At 48.3% G+C, this 22268-nt stretch overlaps 1 protein-coding gene across 21 annotated transcripts in view; it reads left to right on the forward strand.

Annotated features, from left to right (window-relative positions):
- LOC144142598 (CUGBP Elav-like family member 1-A) overlaps positions 1 to 22268 on the forward strand; it is a 479679-nt gene that overhangs the window by 327758 nt on the left and 129653 nt on the right. For all 21 annotated transcript variants that reach the window (XM_077674225.1, XM_077674223.1, XM_077674226.1 and 18 more), the window contains one exon: positions 11785 to 11833. In XM_077674225.1, coding sequence (XP_077530351.1) covers positions 11785 to 11833 — 49 coding nt within the window. The remainder of the gene's footprint in view (positions 1 to 11784; positions 11834 to 22268) is intronic.

A 22268-nucleotide genomic window follows, 5' to 3' on the forward strand; every position in this document is an offset into this window, starting at 1 on the left:
TATCGATGTGCTGCTCTGGATGTCTCCGGTATTTTCCAACACAGTGAATATTCGCTATAACGAAGTCTTTGGGATATGAAATGGACTTCGTTGTAAGTGAAGGTTTATTAAAAGTGGTGACTTTTTACCCTCCACGAAATACCTCAAATGAAGGAATACCCCTGTCACACGGACACTTTCAATCGCGATTGAGTCAATCCGGATCGAGCTCAATCCGGATCGGGCGCATTCTACACGGCAGTTTCAATCGCGATCGAGCTCGATCCCGCTCGAACTCAATCCTGGTTTCTCAAGCGCGATCGAACGAAAGCGGCGATACTCGAGTCCCCGCTCAGTGATGACACAGAAGGTGAAAACTTCAACTAATGCCACAAATTGTGTCAAATAACTTGACCCAAACAAGCTTGCGGTAACATTTCAATAGTTATGTATACCTACGACCGCGCGAAGTTACCAGACGCCGGCCGCAAGTAAGGAGCTTTGGCACTTCTTCTTCTTCTTCTTCTTCGGCGCATGTAGGCTCCCTAGCCGCAAGTACATTGTTAGCGCCATCTGGCGTACACAAGTGCAGCCGGTGCAACTTCTCGATCGCGATTGAAACGGGCCGTGTAGCAGCGGCAGTACGTCGAGCGCGCTCGAAAACTCGATCGCGATGCACTTCAATCGCGATTTAAAGTGCCCGTGTGACAGGGGTATAAGACATCGAATAAAGCAGTTCAATTATAAGGTGGGTTTGTTTTATCTCTTCCAACCCCACCCCCCTCGCCCCTTTTTTTTACACGTGGAGCTGGCTCTTGTAATTTTCGTTCTTCGCGATTCTTCCAAACAGTGCCGAACTCGCCCTGCAGCCCCTTTGTAATGCTGTGTTCCGAACGTTTTCGACTCGCAAACAAATGCTTTGGCAAAGCGGAGCCGCCATCCTCCTTTGACGTGGAAATGCGGGCTTACGAAGGGGTCACGCACTCCAATCTATTGTCGAGGCGGAACAGGTCGACAGGTGCGCCTTTAAAGCTCGCTGAACTGTGTTTGCTTAGAAGGCCCTTTCCGCAATTCTTCTGTATAAACCCTCTCGTCTCCAATAGTGGTCCGGAGTTGTTTTATTTTTGATCATCTTCTTCTTATGTGTGTCTCTCGATTTTCTTAAAAGTTCTCAGTTAAGATAGCGCCGCTCTACGACCATCGCAAGTTTTGCCCGGAGGCTGTGGGGACGTACCAACATTATCCCGTCGTCGTTGTCTAAAACTTGAAAGAAAAGTAGCGGGGCAAGGTAATACCTAAGCGGAGGCTGTAGAAAGGTGGAGGGAAAAGAAAACGAATGTAACGCAAGGAAACAGTGAGGAGGATACGCAGCGAGTCTTCGAGATCTCGCAGATCCGCGGTGGTCGGCCGCTCTTGTCAGCCTCGATCGATGCCCGCTGCCCGCGAAAGATTGATGGTGCGGGTATATTTTCCCGGCCAAAAGTGAGGTGGCCCCGAGCGGGTGGTGTCGGAATTGTCCGTGTCGGCCGCCGCCGTTGCTTCGGTGTTTCCTCTCCCGTTGGGCTGCCCCGTCCGCCGACCTTCGGCCCCGCAGCAGATACTCGGTGCTCTTGCTGCTCCTTTTTGGGAGGAGGGATCTTTCCTCCGGGCTGCGTGGACGGGCCACGACCGGCAGTTTTGAAATTCAATACACTGACCCCCGTCTTCCGTCTTTGCCCTTTTTTTCCCTATCGGATTTTTTTCTTTCGTTTGCCTGTGTTCATCGTTAGTTTTCTGCAGTTCGCGCGTTGTACGTAAAGTGAAAATAGGATAGCGCTGCAAGGGACGATGGAAGCGGTGATGGAGGCGCGTTGCCCCAAACCGCGGTAAATCGAAGGATAAAAAAAGTAGACGGCGATAACAGATCCGTTAGTTGTGTCAGTGTGGTTTGGTTGGGTTAGTGTCCTTGCGTACGTTTTGTATTTCATTTTACCCCTTTGAAGCCATTTTTTTCACGATTCGTGTTTCTAATCTAAAGCAAGTAGCGGGCCTGACGTCTTGCAGTTATTTTGCAGTTCTTTTTAGGGAAGGCGCCCCGCTATAATTTTATACAGACTGAAGCCTTTGCGCCATGTAACTGCGTACTTATTACCCTGTTTTCCAGCTACGCGTATAATGTAGTTGTTTAAACGGGACCGGATGGATTCCAAGCACGTACGCCTACGGCAAGACGGGTAAGGCAGAGGAACAAAAAGACGAAAGGGTACACGGCCTCGTCTCTTCGGCGTGAATGTGAGCGGATTCGGCTGTCACCGTCGAGCAGCTGTCACGTTTGCGAATGGCTCGTCGGTGTTCGTGTCCGTGATCGGGAAAACGTATCGCAGATCTGGAAGGGCGGGCGCGTCTTCGCCTTGGCCAGCGTTGACACCGAAGGGACCTCTCTCTCTCTCTCTCTGTGTCTCTCCCTCTCATCTGCTTGTACGCCGCCAAAACTTTCTCTGATTCCTCCATGTCCCTATTAGTTCCTCTTTTCCAAGCCCATGAGGACGTCTTCTATATATGCTTGTCTGCAGTTTCGTGTCTTCCGTGTCCGCCGCAATTTCGTGGCTGTAGTGATTTCTTCCGATTTTTCGCGGCTACCTTACCGAGCTTCCGAGCTTATTGGTGTGCAAGGCGGGTATATATTTTCTCGCGCTTTGCCTGTTTAAATGTTCTGGCTTCTCGTCGTCTAGTCCTGCCCTCAACAGAAAGCACGATGACTGAGCACGGCACGGCGAGCTTGCGCAATTCGGACCGAATTCCGCAATCTCGCTGGACGCGGACCGAATCACCTTACGAGCGTTCGCTTGAAGCGCGACGGACGACGTGAATACTGTGCACCGCTTGAACTGGGCACGTCTCTACCTCTACCGTCATCGCTCAGACCCATCCTGCCCTGACCGTGAGAATTTGTTCGTATCATAAGAAATTCTTGTTAAGCGGACATTTTTTTTTTCTTTTTTTTTTTTTTTGCATCGTGCGTGTCACAAGAGTGCTAAAATTTGTGGATGCTTCGAACTTTCTAACGATGTGAGCGGGCGAAGCCATATTTGGGCTCCTGTCAAACTGCTGTTCAACCTCCTGTTAGACTTTGTGGTCGCGCTCTTGACCACTTGAACTGGACAACACCCTTTGTAGGAGGCTCGTTCCGCTCTCTCGCCATCGCCAGGAGCCTCCCTTTCGCCGCTGTCTGCGCTTCGGTTTTCAAGGCGGCTGGTATTGCACGCTCGTCAGCGTCCCACCCTCATCCGGCGCTGCTGTTTTCCTTTTCCGGCGTGCAATCCTTAAGGAACCCTCCCGGTCTCGCGCGACCATCTTTATGCAGGATGCTATGTACCCCACGCGTTCTTTGGAGCACGTAGATTTAAGGAGTCCACCTTCGAAGTGTCGCTCGTCTTAACCATGAAAGTCGTCGTAACCGAGTTCGTCTTAACGAGAGTCGACCGTGTGGGTTTCTTTCGAATATTTATCGTATCGAATATTTCTCCGTTTCTCCGGCGTCCTCTGTTCCTTGTGCGTTCCCTTTCCGTACTACTACAGCGCTTAATATTTTGCTTCATCTCCTTTTTTCCCTCTCTCTCGCCTTCTTCTTATGTTTCTCACTTTTGTGTGACATTTTTACTCCTGTCAGGCGTGATATCCTCCTGTCTCCCCTCGTTTCTGTTCCTTTTTTTTTTTTTTTTTTTTTCGCATGCGCGGGGTATGCACCTTCGCCACACGCGCTGCGCGTTGCTTCGCGCCCGGCGCGTCTGATACGCGCGGCTTCTGTCCTGGGAGTTGGGTTGGGGGGGATTGTACGTGCTTTCTCGCATTCGGCCCGCACGTCTTCTGATCCCCGGCGGAGACACGGCGCGCGGTTCCTTGGGAGGAATACTGATGAGTGTGACGCAAGGAGGTTTTCGCCGCCAGGCAGGTGGGTTCAGATCGGCTGGGAAGGGGGAGAAGAATCGATTTGCTCCCCTGACAAGTCCGCGCGTTGCCGTAGAAGTATACGGCCTGACGCTGAAGCGAGCAACCGTGTTTGTTTCGTAGTTTTTTTCTAGCTCGTTTTTCGACGGTTGTCTGCCCGTCTTGCGTGGTTTCCTATGCACGCCGTATCGATTCGGGCATGTTCTTCCGTCGCCACTGCCGCGACAGTCCTCTGTGAAGAAGGAACTGCTTTGTAGGGTGTTCGTGCCGATGCCGTCTTTACTGTGTGTCTGTTCCTTTTTTTTTTTTTTTTCGAACATTTAGTTGTGTGGCCTCGCTCACGTTTGAAAGGCGTTAAAGCAGACACCGGTGTTGGTGGCGACAATGCCCTCGGTCGGATTCGCTGTCGTTGTTAGTAGCCTGATGGACTTTAATTATTAGACTTTAATATAGGAGCAGTTTAGGCTGCCGTTTAGAGTGACTTGAGTATCAATTACGAAAGCAAAAAAGTTTTCGTTCAACCTCCCCTTTCAATCATCGGTTGAACCGGCCCCCCACGGAAAGGCTGTAGCAATGACGCGAATACAATTTTTGTTTTATGTTACGCTGTAGGGAGTCACGAAAAAAAAAAATACTGCTAGCCCGTCAGCCCTGGCCAAGTGGCACCCGAACACATTTACCGAATCCAACTCTTCGTGTCCACAGCAGTAAGCACAGCGATAAGTTAAAGTCCGCCTTCATGTCTTATCAGCATTATATTTGAAATATAGGCTTGTGTTGCGGTTATACTTTTCTTTTGTGTCCTTCGATCGTTCATTGCTTAATTATTCTTGCCTTCAATTTTTCCTTTCATCTTTTTTTTTCTTGTTTTCAACAGGTTCACCCCATAGGTGTAATCATAAACCACGCCTGCTTCGGCCGCCCATGGATTGCAGCATTGTATAAACAAAGATAAAAACATAAGAAAAGACCCTTACGAACAAGACGCGCGGAGCCACCTCACAAAGCGTATTTTTGGTGGTGAAATCGCTTTGAGCAAAGGCCATTGCGACCCCAGCGCCTTTCTTCGGACCATCTTGGGCGTCGAGCTGCGAGAGCGCTTTTATTGTTATTTCTCTCTCGCTTGTCCCAGTCTCTCGATGGCACCGGACGGAAGGAATTCGGCTGTCAGTTGGACAGCTCAAGACGGTGGCGTGCGGTCATACCATAACGCGCTGAGCTGCTCAATGGGAATCGGCTCGGCGACGCGTCGCTCGCCGTTTCCGGAATGACTCTCTTAACGGCGGCGCTGTTCTGCTCCCCCCGTACGTCCTCCTGCCACTGAAGGCATTCCGTGACAGCGGGCCATGTACCGCCTCAACGTCCGGCCATAACCCTCACCGCTGGAAAACCGCTCTCCTCCGCCCGATGCCGTCGCCGTGCTTGCGATCCTTCAAGTTTATTGTCTGCGCTAGGCGTGCGTTTGCTTTGGGATCGAGACGAAATATATGTGGTGGCCGGTCCCCTCTTTCGTAATACTGTTGTTATTAGTAGGAATGTCTGTATTTCTTCTCGCTCGAAACTGCCCCGCCCATTTGGTGGAGCACTTGAAGGGGGGAAACGCGGGCATCTACTGCAGCGGCGGGCCCCTGCGATTTCCCATTGTCGTCAGCTCTTCCCGAACGGTTCAGCTCGCGTGTGCCAGTATTTGCGCTGGTTCTCCGCCACCCGTGACCGGGAGCCCGTGTAATGACCTTGTGATTGCGGGCGCTCCTCCAAATTTCTTTCAACCAGCGGTTAGAAAGGAAATGGACTTCTGAGCGCTGTCAGCTAGTTCTAAGGCGGTTAAAATCGCTTAACTACGGCACATCAGCAATTGAATGGTGTTGTTGTTATTATTATTATTATTATTATTATTATTATTATTATTATTATTATTATTATTATTATTATTATTATTATTATTATTATTATTATTATTATTATTATTATTATTATATTATTATTATATTTTATATTCCCCCCGATGTTCCTATTTCTTCGTTCAATGAGCTACTTACTTCTGTAGAAGAAGTTTGCGCTTCACACCAAAATCACCAGTTTATCATTCTGGGGGACTTCAATGCACCTGGTGTACAATGGGACAGTCTAACTAACCAGCATTACAATTATTACGTACAGCAAAAATCTCGCATTGTTTTAGACTTCCTAGATTTCACATCCATGACACAACTGAATAACATCAAAAACTGCTCCGAAAATATCTTAGACCTCTGCTTCTCAAACATTCAGAACGCGCGAGTATCAATGGTGGATATCTCTCTTGTCAAACCCGACAAGCTTCATCCTCCATTTTCAGTTTCGGCTCCCGTTTCGATTCGGCATTGTGGTACCTCACTAAAGTATAATGAACTCTCTCCCTTCTGTTATGCCCGTGGGGATTACATTGGCTTGTATAGCTTTTTTTCTTCGTTTGATTGGTCAGAAATTCAAGAACTCCCTGATTGCAATGCACAGGTCGAACGGTTCACCGAAATTGTCAAAAGCGGTATGGACCAATTTATTCCCAAGTATAAACCAAACCACTCCAAGCACCCACATTGGTTTTCGAAAGAACTTCGTACGACTCTTAAATTAAAAGACCGCTGCCACAGAAAGTATAAGAAAACCGGGAGTGACGAATGGAAACAGAACTTCTGCTCTTACCGTAAATTATGTAAAAACCTTTATGAGCGGGACCAGCGCTCCTATCTCGATTCTGTAGAGAGTAGTGCGAATTCTCAGCCTGAAACATTTTGGAGATACATCCGGTCCCGTAAGAACAACTCACATGATCTTATCAATCTTGTAGATTCCTCTGGGGAAGAAGTTCATAATGTCGCCAACCACTTTGCTCAGCACTTCAGTGCCACTTGCGGCCAGCGTGACGTCTCTGAAATGAACATATTGTTAAATCGCGTGCAGGGCTCTAGCTTAGTGCTTTTGGACGAGCAGTTGGTTTTGGAGAGCCTAAAGCGCATGAAACCGTCATTGTCGTGCGGAGCTGACGGAATACCTCCAGCTATTCTCAAAACATACGGCAGCATTTTTGTACCTGTTTTGACGGTGATATTTAACCAGTGTCTAAAAACAAACGTGTTTCCTCTCGCGTGGAAAATTTCTCGAGTGCGTCCTATTTTCAAATCAGGCTCCAAATCGGATGCAACAAACTACAGAGCAATTTCTCTCCTTTGTGCTTGTTCCAAGCTGTTTGAGACAGCGCTGTATAAATTACTGTCAAGTTCTGTACATAATCTTCTTGTAAGTAAACAGCACGGCTTTATATCAGGAAGGTCGACAACGACTAATCTCTCCTGCTTCATGGAGCAGGCCTCGGCAGCCATTTCTGAGAGGGGCCAGCTCGACGTTGTCTACTGTGATCTGAGCAAAGCATTTGACGTTGTTTGCCACACGCTGTTACTTAAAAAGCTTTTACAGGTAGGAATTGATACACCACTCGTGGCATTGTTGGGTAGTTATCTAGAGAACCGGTTCAGTTTCGTTAGCGTTAACGGGCAGACGTCTGCTCTGTACAGATCAACAAGCGGTGTGCCTCAAGGCTCCGTGTTGGGGCCTCTCTTGTTCTCCATTTTTGTTAATGATGTGTCAGCCGCAATTAAGATGTCTTCTTTCCTTCTTTACGCTGACGACATTAAAATATTCAGACGGATTGAGTCCATTAATGACTGCATTGCCCTGGAGCAAGATATATCCTCATTTTCCAAGTGGTGCTCAGACAATAGATTAAATCTTAACTCTACAAAAACAAAGGTCATGTCTTATAGCAGGAAAACGAACCGCACTTTATTTTGCTACAGTATTAACGGCGGTTACTTGTCTAGAGTTGAAGAGATCAGAGACCTCGGCGTGCTTTTCGACAGTGCCTTAACTTTCTCACCTCATGTCACTCAACTTACTAGGCGGGCGCTACGCTCTCTTGGGGCTGTTTGCAGGTTTTCTCGAGAATTCCGGTTTCCTTCTTCATTCCTAAAACTATTCAGAACGCTTTGTATTCCGCAACTAGAATATGCTTCTGTCGTTTGGAATGGAACCTGTAGTTCCAACTGTCAACGTATAGAGCGTGTACAAACCAAATTTTCATCAATATTTAGGCATCGTTTTCCTTCGGAGCCTATCCCTATAACGGTTTCTCTAAGTTCCCGGCGGACCCACTCAGACCTTCTTTTCATGTACAAATTGCTTCATGGTATTATTTTATGCCCGGAACTACTTGAATCAATCAGTTTTCGCGTTCCACAAAAAGCTACAAGGCTCGCCCACCCTTTTAAAGCAGCTGGAGCTCTCAGCACACGTTCTCCTCTTCAAAGGATGCAGCATCTGCATAATGTTCACTCCGAGAAGCTCGATATCTTTCAGCGTCCTCTTCGGGAGTTTTTGGCCGGGTTGTCAGCTCTGACACACTAGGTTCATCTTGGCAGTGCTCTTTTTCTTCACTTGTCGTCCTGACGTGTGCATTGACTTCACCGAGCTTGTTCTTGTTCCTGTTATTCGTGTATTGTGCTGATACTGCGACTGTAATTATCGTAGAATTTTTCTTTTTCTGCCACTTTTATCATTAAAAGTTGCTATATTCACTTCATGCGTCCATTTGAAACTGAAAATGTACGCTTCCCGAATCTTGTAAAAACTTTCTTCTTTTCACTCACCCTTCCGTATAGTTACGCTTATTGTAAGATGTCTTCTTGCAATTGACCAGACATTACAGTTTCTATTGATTGTGTAATGTTGCCTAAAATTACACTATGGTATTTTTATTCTTCTTTGAAGTTGTAGTTTCTTCATATTTTTTGCTCGCTCACTGTTCTTTTGCCAGCTGTTGATGCATTTCATTGCTGTCTTATACCTTTTCTGTGCGCCAGCATGACTTAATTGTGTAAAGTCGGTTGGATTGCACTATTTTATTACTTATCTTCTTTGCCGTTTTTTGTAAGTCTTTCTGTCCTTTTTTTTTTTTTTTTGCTCACTGAGTGTTTATTAGCAAATTGTTGATGTACTACAGTGTTGCATTTTCCCCTCTGAGTGCTCCAGCACGAAGGCCTCCGCTGTTCCTGGGCACTATAATAAACATTGATTGATTGATTGATTGATTGATTGATTGATTATTATTATTATTATCAGCATCATTTAGCCTGCATACAATTAACCTAATGGGGATATTGGTCCTGGTGCCAATTACGTGCCTGTTGGGAAAAACCACCGCAGAGAGAGAGAGAGAGAGAGAAAACGTTTATGCGAGTGTTTTGGGTGTAACATGGTTCCCGCGCCCAGCCACGCGGTAAAATCATCATTAGGGCAACATTGGCTGCGCACTTGTGAAGTGATTGTTAATTGACACGGGGCGTGTGGTTACTTCATCGTTTTAATGATACGATAACTTGCCTTTTCACTTGTTCCCTAGGTTCTACGATCCGCAGTTTGAGAACCCGCGACTCCATGCGTTTTTTACGAGCCCAGTACCCGCATTCTTACATAAACATCGGTCGATATAGCCGCCCCTTTGTGTACGTTCCAGTCGGCCATTGTTTATGCCGGCGTACCTTGTGGAAGCGTCTGGCTACCGATGAAGCCGCGTTTGTTTCGTCTCGGACGACAGCATAGTTTGTTCTGGGAGAAACATACGCGTTCCGAGTTGAGTCACTCTTTATTCTAACAACGGTTGGATATGCTCCTTAGCTGCGCTGTTTCCGAACCAACGTAGATGCGAAGTACGGCAGTAAAGAAGGTCTTGTGCCAATTCCGTAACCGCGCTCCGGCGTACTTTGACGCACGTCTAGCCGAAGAGTAACGAGGTTCCGTCGTTTGCTCTTGCCCTAAGCGGTGGCAACGCGTTGAAACGCGAGTGCAATAGTCTTCGTTACCAAGTGAACCTATCGGACCGAAATTAGCCAGGTCTGAGCGAAATAAAAGATGACGAAAACGCCTTGTAACTTTGGCGTGATTTTTTTTTTCGCTGTTTGCTTTTCGTCATTCCTATGTATGTATCTTCCGAGCGAATAGAGAACTGAGCATCAGCAGGGACCGACGCGGCAAGATGGAAGCCGCTTTATTCCAGCAAGACATTTGCTGATGATGATGATGGTTGCTGGTTGCTGGCGATGATGACGCATCATCCTACAAGTGAATGTTTTTGGTTGTGCCTATTATCACGGCAACCGTGAGAATTGCCGTCAGAAATTTCTCACGGCAGTCGCCTCTCATTGGCTAGGAACGCTAAGCGAAGATTCTATGGGATAAATATTCGCTAAAAAGCAGCGTTCGCAGTTGCCCCTGTAGCGCTGTGGTATAGTATTTGGTTTTAAACGAGAATGCTCAGGTTGGAGTCCGACATTGCGATGTTTTCTTTCTTTTTTTTTTTTAGCTTTCGGAATTTTTTGGTCATCGGTATTTTGTTGATGCTTTCTTTTACTCTGGTTTTTACTATATCAAGAGATCGACGCGCAGGACTTCCAGAATGGGTTGAACTACGTTAATATATCTGCTGTGTCCTGTGTCGTCGGGCTGGGTTAGATTAGGTTTGTCGAAGTTTGGCTGGATTTGGGTAGGTTATGACGCGTTCGGTTAGGTTACGTTAGGTTCGGTGAGGTTATGTTACGTTGGGACGTAATATTATTCAGCGAATTTTAGGCCAGCCAGCTCTTATGGAAACTGCCGTGAGAATTTCCCGGAGGTAATTCTCACGGCTGCCGTGAGATTAGACGCAGTCAATGTTTTTTGTACTGCCCGTAAATAGAATAGAAATAGAAATAAGTCTGTTCCACTTGGTTAGTTTTCTACTCAGCCTGAGCTAGGTTTAGACGAGGACACGCTGGAGAACACGCTGGAGGACACGCGGAGCAGCTGGAGAACTGTTGGGATTCAACAACGACGATGTGATAATTTTCGAGTTGTTCGACTTGTACAGTTGTTGATGCTCATTTTAAAAAAAAAAAGTGGGCTGAGAAAATAACTCCCGAAACAGTATCTCGGTACTGTTATGGTTACAATCTTTTTTTTTATTTATTGAATGCAAGGTAGCTCATTCTATTTGTTGCGGGGGTTGATTGCAAGCGTTTCTTCGTGTTTCCAGTACAGTTTGCTGCGGGCTGAATTGGCTGAATCACGCTTTTAAGAAAAGCGAAAAGCTTGCGATAAGGCCGCTAAGGAATAAAAACGAGAACTGCCCTTATTCAGTTGACGTTTATTTGCCAGCAGCATTTAAAATAAAGGAAAACCCCGTTCCGGCTAAGCTTGTTTAGCGAAAGTGTGCAGTGCATTTGGTATTTCAATATATCTGTCTTCTTCGTTTAGTCGTAAGCTCTGAATCGACATGCTCGCGGTTACGCGTGGCGGAAAATGCAGCTCTTACCCTTGTGCTGTGAAATTGCATTTCCATGTGCGCACGTTCAAAAAAAAATAAATAAGGATGTCGCGACGAGGGAACGCGCTACCATTACCATAAGTTCGTGCCGTTTATTTCCTGTTCTGCGCCAGGCAAGTCGTACGCCGCTGTCTACCACAATGTCCGCTAACGTACAGCCACAGGCAAAAGTTTACGGTCCACGAAAATGGTATCCTTACGTTATTTCTCTTTCGTTAACAGCCCGTGAAGGGTAATATGCGGGTGAGGTTTCGTCTAATTAGTAAAATAATGCAAAATACCGCACATAAATACCCCGGGAAACCGGGCGGCAGAGACATAACCCAGAATTGCCGCATTCATGGTCCGCAAAGTTTTGCTCTTGACGTTACATATGTATGTCTGCCTCGCCCTCTTTTGTTTGAAGCGAAAATTTATTGCTTTCTTGAGAGATTGCAGTGTTCTCACGCGTTTGTTTCTGTCTTCTTTTTTTATCTTCGCAGATGCACCATCCTATACAGATGAAACCTGCTGACAGCGAAAACAGAAACGGTAAGTCATGGTGGACATGTTTTTCATTATCTTATCTTCCATTCACAGGTCCGCCAATAGATTTGTAGCTTCAGCGGACGTTTCTTGTGCGCTCAAGCTACACATATGGGTTACCAGCTAGCCGGAACGCACGCCCTTCCACTTGCGGACTCTGCGCAGCGTGCGCCGATGAAGACCCTAGCGCGAGTCACATGCACGATTAAGGCATGTGATTGGCATGCGACTTATCGTTACGACCGATCGATAGGGGCTGGTTTTAGCGTCGTACGCTGGTCTGGTCGGAGGAGGGTCACGACGTGGGACTGGCGAGCCAAATGCAATCGTACAGGCGCGACCATCGTGCGGCCGCAGCCAATAAAAACCCGAAGGTGACGTCGTAATCATAGTTTCATACTAATATACACTAGAGGGAAATCTGTCGCTGCAGTCGCGGGCCGCCGTGGGCGGCGCCATTGCTGCTAGCGACGTTCCTCGCCTGCTTGGCTTAGCTAGCCATACGGCTTCTTTTTTGTCTCGAAGCCAAAATCAACGAAAAAAAGTAACATTTTTTTTCTTGTACATTAAGCTTCTAAAAAACTACTGACATTTGGAGGTTCAATTTTATAATAACAAAACAAATTTCACGAACCATCTACGGTAATCAGAGTTACTGGATATAGACAGTTGCGAAACTCCCCATAGGCCCCATGTATCGAAAGCCGGTCTTCGGTTGCCCCCCTGCGCCGGGGCAAGCACGGGGCAAGTTGACTAGCCTGTCGTCTGTCGGCAGGACGTTGAAGCAGTACTCAAGTGCTTGCGGCTGCTGCCGTAAGTCATAAAAAGAAGAGCCGCAAAAACACAAGTAAATTTTACGTAATTATTGTGTTTTAATTTAGAAAGCAATCTTTATTTTACAGAAGAATTTTGAATAATAATAGTTTAGCAAAGTTCCGTTTTCATCTCCTAGGTGCCGCGCGCGTCGACTTGCCCCTCAGCTTCCACGGAGTGGGGGGGCTAGCGCCGCCCGGATTCTGAAGCGGAGTTTCGCAACTGTCTATATTGAGTAACTCTGACGGTAATATTGTTGCTTTTTTGCAGCCATAGCCAACGTTTCAGCCTGTCCATGAGCCATGCCAAGGACAAGTGGAACGTGCCTGCCCGGTACATGACGGCACGCTCGCTGAAGCGCGGCTCCCCTAGGCAGTGGCGCCAGATTTCCCTCTAATATATCTTAGTATGAAACTCTATGGTCGTAATAGCTAAAAGTTTCTTTCGAAGCGTCTAGGAGGCGCTAGTGGCAGTTACGAGTATTTGGAAGGGAGCAGCGCGCTCTCCGCCGACAATACAGACACCTGGTAGACACGTTTCCAGCAGTACGAACAGCATGGACGAGCGGAATCGTTGGTACTAAACGCCCCCACACCACTTTACTGAACACATAAAATGCAATGTATAACGTAATAGCGCTATTCGTTTTCACTTCAGGTTGATAAATGTTGTCTTTTACTGCTCGGATTACTCTTGCTCGTATCTAAATCGTCCGGAGTGCGCCTAAACAGGGAGGAAAAACCCTGGAGCGAAAACAGTGGGTGGAGGGTCGCCGACGACGCATCGCTCGCACGCATCGGACCATATGTCTCAAATTCACGCGTACGGCTAGTCGTGGCGGCCGTCGTAACGATCAGTCGTATGTCAATCGCATGCTGTAGTCGTGCGCGTGTCTCGCGCTTAAGGCTCTCATATGATACCTAATCAGATTGCTGCGAGAACGCCTTGGCGATTGCGGGGATGGCGCTGCGCGCTTCCTAAGGGAATTATGAAATTCTTCAAGAACCGTTAGTCCAGATATTTCTTTTTTAGCTTTATTGACGAGGTCGAATGGTCGGTAGAGGGCCGGATAAATTACTGCTGTTGGCTACGAGGGATGGCTCCCTGCGTTTAGAGCGAAGTCCTTGACATATTTGTAGCGCCTTACTTCCTCTAATGTCAGGCGTTTTTTTTTTTTTTTTTTTTCTTGGTAGTTTTGTCGTAAGATGGACATCAGATTGCACGCAATCTGTGCGCGGTTCATCGTAACCGTGGGACAGGTTTGTGGGTGTTAAAGGGAACGTAAATTGTTTACGCGATCTGCCTTTTAAAAATTTTTGAAAAGTCGTTTTTCAGTGTATTAGAAGTCTATTTTGTTGGGGAGTTAAATTTCTAACACGGTTTTCCTCGCGTGCTTAGAACGATCCCTGTGAAAGCCGTTACTGCGAGAATACCTGAGTAAGCCTTAAAGCTCTCCAGCTGGCATAGGAAGACTGGAAACAATTATCTGGGTATTCTTCTTCGCTGCACGTTCTTGTAGCGCCATTGTGCAACTTACCGCGAGGCGCTCTTCGGAAGGCTCGCCAGGACAATACAGGAGTGCGGACGCACCTGTTTCGTGCGAACCTGCTTTGCTGAGCACGTGCGTCCACGTGCTGAGCACGTTTTTTTTTTTTTTGTTGTTGTTGTTGTTTTTTTCGGGGAGGTTCTTGGGTGCGGGAAGTTAGCGCAAAAAAAAATTAAAAAAGATGAATCGAAATTCTAGAGGCGGTAAGCTTATTTCGACCTTTCACGCAGTGCCCGAAGTGCGGGAAATAGTGGATAATACAGCACTAGTAGCGACTGCATATTCGTCTACCTTCTTTTTTTACTATGTATTAGTGATATGCGCACCAGAAACAGTTGCATTTAAAACATCCAAGCGAACTACACCTGGCGGCACTTCCTGGGGGGATATTCTATGACCTGTCTGAAGCGTTTTTTTTTTTTTTTTTGGGGGGGGGGGGGGGGGGGGGGGCTTGGAAGCTGGGGCTGTTGGCGTCTCCTGTCGCCGTCGTAATCGTCGTCTCGTGTAGTCACGGTACTAAAAAAAGCTGGGAAGCTCGTTTACGCCTCGCATTAGAACGTAACGCGTAGTAAAAAAACACGAGATACTCGTTTACGCCTTGCGTTGCACCGCTTCGTGAGCGTACTAAAAAAAAAACCGGAACACTCGTTTTCCAACGCCTCGCGCTAGAGCGCTTCGTGCTTCAAAGACAAGAGCCTTTTACAGCAAAGTTGTATACCTGTACCCCCCAACGGTTTCATCTTCGTTGGCAAAAATGCCCAGGCGCCAAGAATACACTTATACACTGCATGCTGCGCCCCTCACCAGGTTTCACGTCAGGGGAGGTAGCCCGGGGCATTTTTGTGAAGTGCCACGTCCGTCCCTATTCATTCAGTCGCGCGTGTTTGGAAGCTCACCGCGTCGATAGCTAAGCAGCGCGTTTCGTTGGCTAGGGTTGCGATAACATGGGCCTAAGCCGTGGACGGAAACCAAGTGCGAAGGATGAAACTAGAGCATGAACCTTTGTGCTGCCCGACCACCGCGGGAAAAAAGGCCCGCCGTATACAAGGCAGAAATACCGCCCCCGCACACCCACGCGAACTTATTTACGGTCACAAAGAAATGCGAACGAGGGAGGGCGGGAGGGGCGCTATGCCTGTCGAATTGAGTGCCCCGGTGATCCGAGAAAAGGGAGAGTGATCGAAAAACTGACACGCGGATTGCGTGTGGGTAACGCGCGTGCCGTACAAAAAACTTGCGGGACAAAGGGGGAGTGTCATTCACCCGAGTGGAATTTTACGTTTCGGTCTCTGTCTTAATTTTTGGTGCGAAGAAACAAAAAAAAAAAAACGCGGGGGTGTTTTTTGTTTTTTGTTTTTTTTTTTTTCCCACGGGGAGTTTTCTTTCACTATGTGGAGCCCGAAAACACTAGGGGATGGAAGCTAGTGAGTTCATTTCTACTTTGAGGAAGAGGGGGGGGGGGGGGGGTCTCTTCTTGCAAGTCAACTCAAATGCACACCAAGAAAACGTCGCAGATTTCTTGAACGTGGGGGTGGTGTTATTAAACTCAGCCCGACTACAAAATAATTAGTTTGTTTGGTTTAAAGCCGAAAGGCTGGATACGCTGCTGTTATTGGCTACTAGGTACGGCTTCGTTCTTGGAATATATTCAGCGCTTACCGGCATACCGGTACGCTCTTATACCAGCACGGCATATCACCACGCTCATACCAGCATACCGGCACATTCAGTGCATACCGGCACGCTCTCAGTTTCTGCCAAAAAGGCTATGTACCCGGAACGGAAGTGCGTTCCGAATAAGAGTTTTAGCACTCCGTATGCGCCGTCCACTCCGTTCGTACCGTATTGACAGGGACCGGACTGCGCCTGCGCGCGCGGGCACGGCGAGGAGTAAACCCCCCACCGTAACGAATGGTGAGGCATGGCGGTTGCCGGCCCGCCGAACTACTACACCCTACCGGAACGAATGCGCAGTGTCCAGTCGGGTCCCGGCCGACACGGTACAAACGGAAAGGACGGAACAGAGAGTGCCAAAGCTATCTGATTTCGAAATCAGTGCGGAGAAGCTGGCGTTGCTCGATCACTTTTCCTCCTCCTCCTCCTCCTCCTCCTCCTCGTCTAACACGTGCCGCGCTCCAAGTCTTCATTGTCCTCCGAGTTCGGAAGGTGCGTGGAGAGAACAAAGGCATTTGTATTGTCCCCTCTTCGACGACTGCGACGCGCTTCGTTTTGTTACGAAAGCACTATGGGCAGCCTCGGCTGTTGTTCGTGGCTTCTCCAGCTGCGTAACTGCGACTGCTTTCTTTCTCCGCGTACTTGATTCCGGAGCCCCGAGGAACGTGTTGCTTTTGTGGCCGGTGGCAACGTGCACCTCCGTCTTTTCTCTGTGCCCGCCTAAACGTAGAAGTCCCGCGAATCGTTTGCTTTTGCACGTCACCCGGCGTGAGCGCGATTTTCGTGGAGCACTCGCACGAATTTCATCCGGCCATGACGCCATCCTGGGGGGATGATAGTCGCATATTCTCGCTTGTTACATGTTTTACGGTTATACGTTACTGATATTCTCGAGCTAGGCGTGAGGGCAATAATACCGTGACCGTGCGTGGCATCGTGCACTGGACTTTCATCCGTACCAAAGCGGCCCGCCGATGTCAGCGTCGTCGTCCACTTAAGCGTCGTGAAACGTGTACTCAATCGCAACCGAAGAGTGGGCTATATTCGTTTCCTCTCGCCACAAAGGGTTAAGTGCACTAGGAAACATTATGCACTGTGCCGTTACTTCGTCTTTCGCGTCGCGTTCTTCGCCTTGAAGGTGTTTCCTGATTTAACGGTTGGGTGTAGTGCCCATAAGTAGGTGTGCCCATACTTGCGTTAATATCCGTCGCCAGTGTTCTGCACTATAAGTTTTAAAAATTCCGGGCGAACAATATGCGTTCTTAGATCATTAACTTATATTATGGCGCGTTTGCGACCTCTGGTGTAATTTTAACGCAACCTCCTAAACTCCGCCATATCTCCCGTTTCGCAATCTCTTCGTTATTTTTCAAAATATTTTTCGCACCCCTGTTCGTTTTTGCGTGGGGTTCTTGGAGCCTATTTGAGCACTCCTGGGCACCTTTCTTGTTACCGAAAGGCAGACACGGACATTTCAAAGACGCCTAAGCTTCGCCGTTAATTGTGTTAAGCGATAGCGTTATCGGTCCCCCGTTAGCATCGCATCAACACACTCCGATCGGTGAAAACTTTCCGCTCCCGCCCGCACGCCCTTTGTTGTGGAACAGCGCCGTACGATATCCCGAGGGTTTCGGTGGGCACCGCGAGGTGGTGGGCGCTACGGGATTTTTCGCTCACGTCGGCGATTTTTTGCTCACGGTCAACGCCGACGCCGGATTCTCTGTGCAACTGGGGACCCTTAAGCGGGACTCGCCTGGTCATGTTCTTATGGGGTTTACTAATCCATGATCCACGGGCTTACAAACCACCGTGTACCGATTCGAAAAGTTTTATAGACACACAGAAATGTTTCGAACGGCCGAGTTCGCTTCTTTCAGAAATTTATCACTCCTGTACTGAAATAAAGAAAAATAAACAAGAAACACATTTTGGTTTATCCAGTTTTCACCAGATGGCGCCAGCTGTGTAGCAACCGAGTTTTTTTTTTTTTTTTTTTTGTTTCAGTGCAGAAGTGATATAGTATTTCCAAAATAACCAAACCAGGCTGTTGTGAACATTGCTATACATTTGTACAGCTTTTCGCATTGGTGCACGATCGTTTTTAACCCTGTGGGTCGTGAAGTAGGAAGTCACGTAGGAATTTTAACAAGGAAGTCCGTCTTAACGCAGGGCGTTAAAAAACGTGACCATTGCACCTTACTCGCAGTTACTCGGGGACATCCGCGTGCTCGGAGAGCGCAGGTCTCTGAGAAACAATAACGGGTGGATAAACGAAGCAAGAAAGAACGCAGCTGCGTGCGACGTACGTGCAGACGGGGGACGCCGCTGGGGACGTCGGTCCATTGTTCGCGTCGTCGGGGTCGGTCGAAGAGGGCATTGAGGTTGTTGCGCCGCCGGCTGTTGGATGGCGGGCCCGCCGCAGGTTGTGCCGGTCTCCTTGCCAGCACGCAACACCTGTGCCAAGGAGTTGCAATTGTTTCTTGATTGACGGGCGTGATGCGTACGAACGCGGGCCTGCCACTGCAGTCGACGTCGTTGTTTCTGCGGCCAACAGACTTTTTTCTTGTTTTCGGCCTCGGCGCTAGTCGGGGTGTCGCAGGAAGACCGAGGTCATTCGCGGCGCGATCTCGCGTTTTATGAACGCGCATGTAGGGTGCGATGCGTTTCTTCGTTAAATGGTTGGTGCTTTTTAAAGATTAGCGGTTTACTTATTGAAGAGGTAAAACGCTCTCCACGTTGCATTAGTGATCCCGCGCAACGTCACCGATACTCGTCGAAGCACGCGTGCCTAAAAACCGATTTCAACTGCGCAGCGCGGTTTGTGAAATACACGCCGCCGATCCGCGGCACCTACACCTTCGCCGATAGGAGACAGAGAACTCATGTCCGCCTCCCTTTCAACCGCAGGCGCGCTACATCATCGCGCACTAATGTTGGCCATTTTGGCGCTGGTCGTCTCCCACCGCGTATAGCACGGCACTGCTCTTTCATCATCATCGCCCGCCGTACCACTCTGGACGGAAGGTTCTTTGTTCGCTGATGCTGCTCCTTTTCCAATCACACCGGCTCGTTTATCCTCTCCTCCTCCTCCTGCTTCCCGGCAGTCCTCTCTTCCGTATCGTCCTCGTTCGCGCGTGGCTGCGCGGAAGAAGCGAATGGGAACTGCGCATCGCCGCTTGCCGTCTGCTCCGGGATATCCGAGACTTCTTTCCGGTACCACCGCCACGCGCAGTGTATGGCGAAGGCGCGGCGGCCCGTGACGACTACGTCGACGATGACGACCGCCCAGAAATGGGAGCGAGGGGAAATCACTCGCGGTTGTCCCCCCTACGCTCTTCCCCATGTCCCTACATATATTCCCTCCTCTTCCCCATCGGGACGCCTGTATAGTTTCCCCCTTCAGCGCTTGTCTTATTCTTCCATTTCTTGATCTCGTCGTGGAGGGGAGACACCACCGTTCTCCCTCCCGAAAGGAACGGGGGAAAAATAGGAAGCGGGAGATATTAAGGCGTCTCCTTTCTGGATATTTATTTCCCCCTTTTTTTTAGTGTGTTCCCTTTTTTCTTTCCCCTCTGCGATGGTCTCTGTAGCGCCACTTCCGTGTGCTGCTTCCTCCGGGGTGGTGTCTCAATCTTTGCTTTGTCGCTCGGAATGTTGCTCACTTTCTCGCGACCCGCCCGCCCTTTCACATATTGATGCCGCCCTCACGTACCATTTCTGCTTTTTTTTATTCTTCTTATATTCGTTTGCAGTTGGTCGTATCGTTTCTTGGAGACGAAACGGAGACGCTACCCAAGTATGCGTGTACTCTGTGGACGCTGAGTAGGGTTGGAAGCACTTCTGTTCGTCGGCCGTCTGGCGTGTTTGGATCGGCCGCCTCTGTTCCGCCAGCTTTGAGGCTCAATTTTAGTTTAGGTTCGATGACAAAACATGAGGTCGGGCAGCCACCGGCGCTGGATTCGGAGGCCCACTTTCCCATCTCGGCGTGACTAATCGTCTTACCCGGTACTTGCAGCAAACCCTCGCTTTAGCGGAAGTCGCTTTATTCGAAATATTGTCATGTTTCGTGGTTCTCATTGCAGTGCAGGGACATAGATTGCCTCCGTTTTTAATAGGGTATCACGTATAGCGAAGCCAGTTTGGTGCCCGGGAGGACTTCCGTATAACGACGGTTTACTGTCAGGTGAAAAAAAAATCGTGCGCAAGCGCAGTGGGACCTACAAAACCGCACATTGTTCTGAAGTCGCGAGATGAGGGAATTTCTATTTTTGTTGTTCTCTCTGTTTTAAAACACGGGAATATTTGCGATTTGTTGTTGAGAAGCTCCTTTCGCAGTGTCTACGTCTTCAAGAAAGACCAGCGAGTGTTTCATCACCACTGTGCTGCAGTCGCTACAGAAAAGCTCAGGCGTAGTTTCCCGATTCATTTTTAACACGAAAGTTTTATTCCGGGATACATGAACATTTGAGTGACGTCATATCCGTCACGGAAGTGTCGCCTTTACAACTAAGTAAGCGGCCTGTAAAGGGTGCACCCCTGCACACAGGGTCTTCGTGCGGGGAAGCAGCCTTTACTACTAAAGAGTTCGTTGTACAGTTAGGGTTGTTCGTTTTCTGGTTTTATAACACGAAAGTGTTCTATGCCGCGATACACCAAGATTTCTCTAACGTCATATCCGTCACGGAAATGGGAGCCAGTACACCTTTCCCGAAGCGACCCGCCAGCAGGACGTCGCCCGCCAAGCACCCCGACAAGACAGCCGCCGACCCGCAAAACCTGCAGATTTCGCTGCACATTTAACTTTCATGTTTTACCGATTCCTATGACAGAGGAATCAACCAGTTTTTTTTATTATTTAATGGCTACCGCTCGTATCTTACGAAGTCGTTTTTTTTTTTTTTTTTTTTTTCAATTAACAAACCCGCGCGTTAGGTTGGCCAAAGGAAACGAGAAATCTTGCGACGTTCGCGGTGGCCCTAATGGGAAAGCAAATAACGGGTGACACCGGACGGAAGACGGTCGTAACGAGACTCCTTAATCCCACTGTTTACCGAAAACCCCCAGCGGCGAGACTTAAATTTAGTTTGCAGAATGAACAGGGGACCCGACCCGTCCGTCCTCGTCGGCTGAATGAACGGTGGTGAATTATTTCGGCCCCTTTCTCCCGCCTCGTTCCGCGGTACCTCCTTGGCGTGGCACACACATAACCGCGCGAGCGAGATTTTGCGTGGCTCTTTATTTATTTTTTTTTCCCTCCCCGATTCCTCCCAGTGCAAGGAAGGATTTCTTTCGTCTTTTTTTTTTTTTTTCCTTCTCGTTCGCTCCCAGCGTTCGCTGTCTTTTGAGAGAAGACACGATTTTCCGATCCCCCCCCCCCCCTTTTTTTTTTTCTTCCTCCGCGTCTTTCTCATATCGGGTTTGAGGCGAACGCCCCGGCGATTTCTTCCTCTTCTTCTTCTTCTTCTCTCACGTCATTCGTTTCTTTGTACCGTCGACTTTTATCTGCCGAAGGGCGAACTTTCTCCACGATTTTGAACTTTCCTTCTGTTCTTTTCTTGCTTTAGTATTTACGCGCCTGTCTCGCGCTCGTGGTGACTTCAGTGCAGCGTAAGTAAGCGAAACTGAAGACTGTATGGCAGCGCTGCTGTCTGGTTCGCCGTGCCCGCTCCTACATCCTTGTTTTCTCTTTTTCTTCTCTTTTTTTTTTTTATTTCCGCGCCTAGCAGTCCTTTTCGTCCTCGGTTGGATGTATTTCTTTGTGTGCGTAGACGTGTGCAAATTTGACGCGCATCACAATGTTCTTGCCCTTTTGTGCGAGCGTTTAATATTTAGTCCACCGTGTTAGGCTCCTTTGTTTTTTTTCTTCTGCTTTATTAGAAAATTTCCCTCGATTCTTGCTCGCTTCCGCGACATGCGAGCCGTGGTTATCTCAATTTTCTCTCCCTCCCCCTTTTTTTCCCTTCCCGACACAGCCGTTCTGTTCTCTTCGCTGCGCTGGGCGGAGAGAAGCGCAGAGGTTTTCCAACTCCTCTCTTGCTGGGATTTGAGTGCATTCCAATCGGTACTTCAATACTTCTTTCGTTTTTCCAGTTTTATGCGCAACGAACATACTTTCTAACTGCACTTTTTTTTTTCTCGCTCTCCCTCTTCAAAAAAGTCTAGCCCCCTTTTATTTCAGAGCTTTTCATCTTGTAACTTGAAAGTCGGTCTCTCTCTCTCTCTCTCTCTCTCTCTCTCTCTCTCTCTCTCTCTCTCTCTCTCTCTCTCTCTCTCTCTCTCTCTCTCTCTCTCTCTCTCTCTCTCTCTCTCTCTCTCTCGCTCGCTCGCTCTCTCTCGCTCGCTCTCCTCTCGCTCTCACCTGTAGTTCGCCGCCGCCCCTCGTATCCGGTCTCCGTTTTTTTCTTTGGG

This window comes from Haemaphysalis longicornis, unplaced genomic scaffold, assembly GCF_048455015.1.
Source record: "Haemaphysalis longicornis isolate Haplotype H1 unplaced genomic scaffold, Haemaphysalis longicornis Haplotype H1 scaffold_6, whole genome shotgun sequence".
NCBI classification, from domain to species: domain Eukaryota; kingdom Metazoa; phylum Arthropoda; class Arachnida; order Ixodida; family Ixodidae; genus Haemaphysalis; species Haemaphysalis longicornis.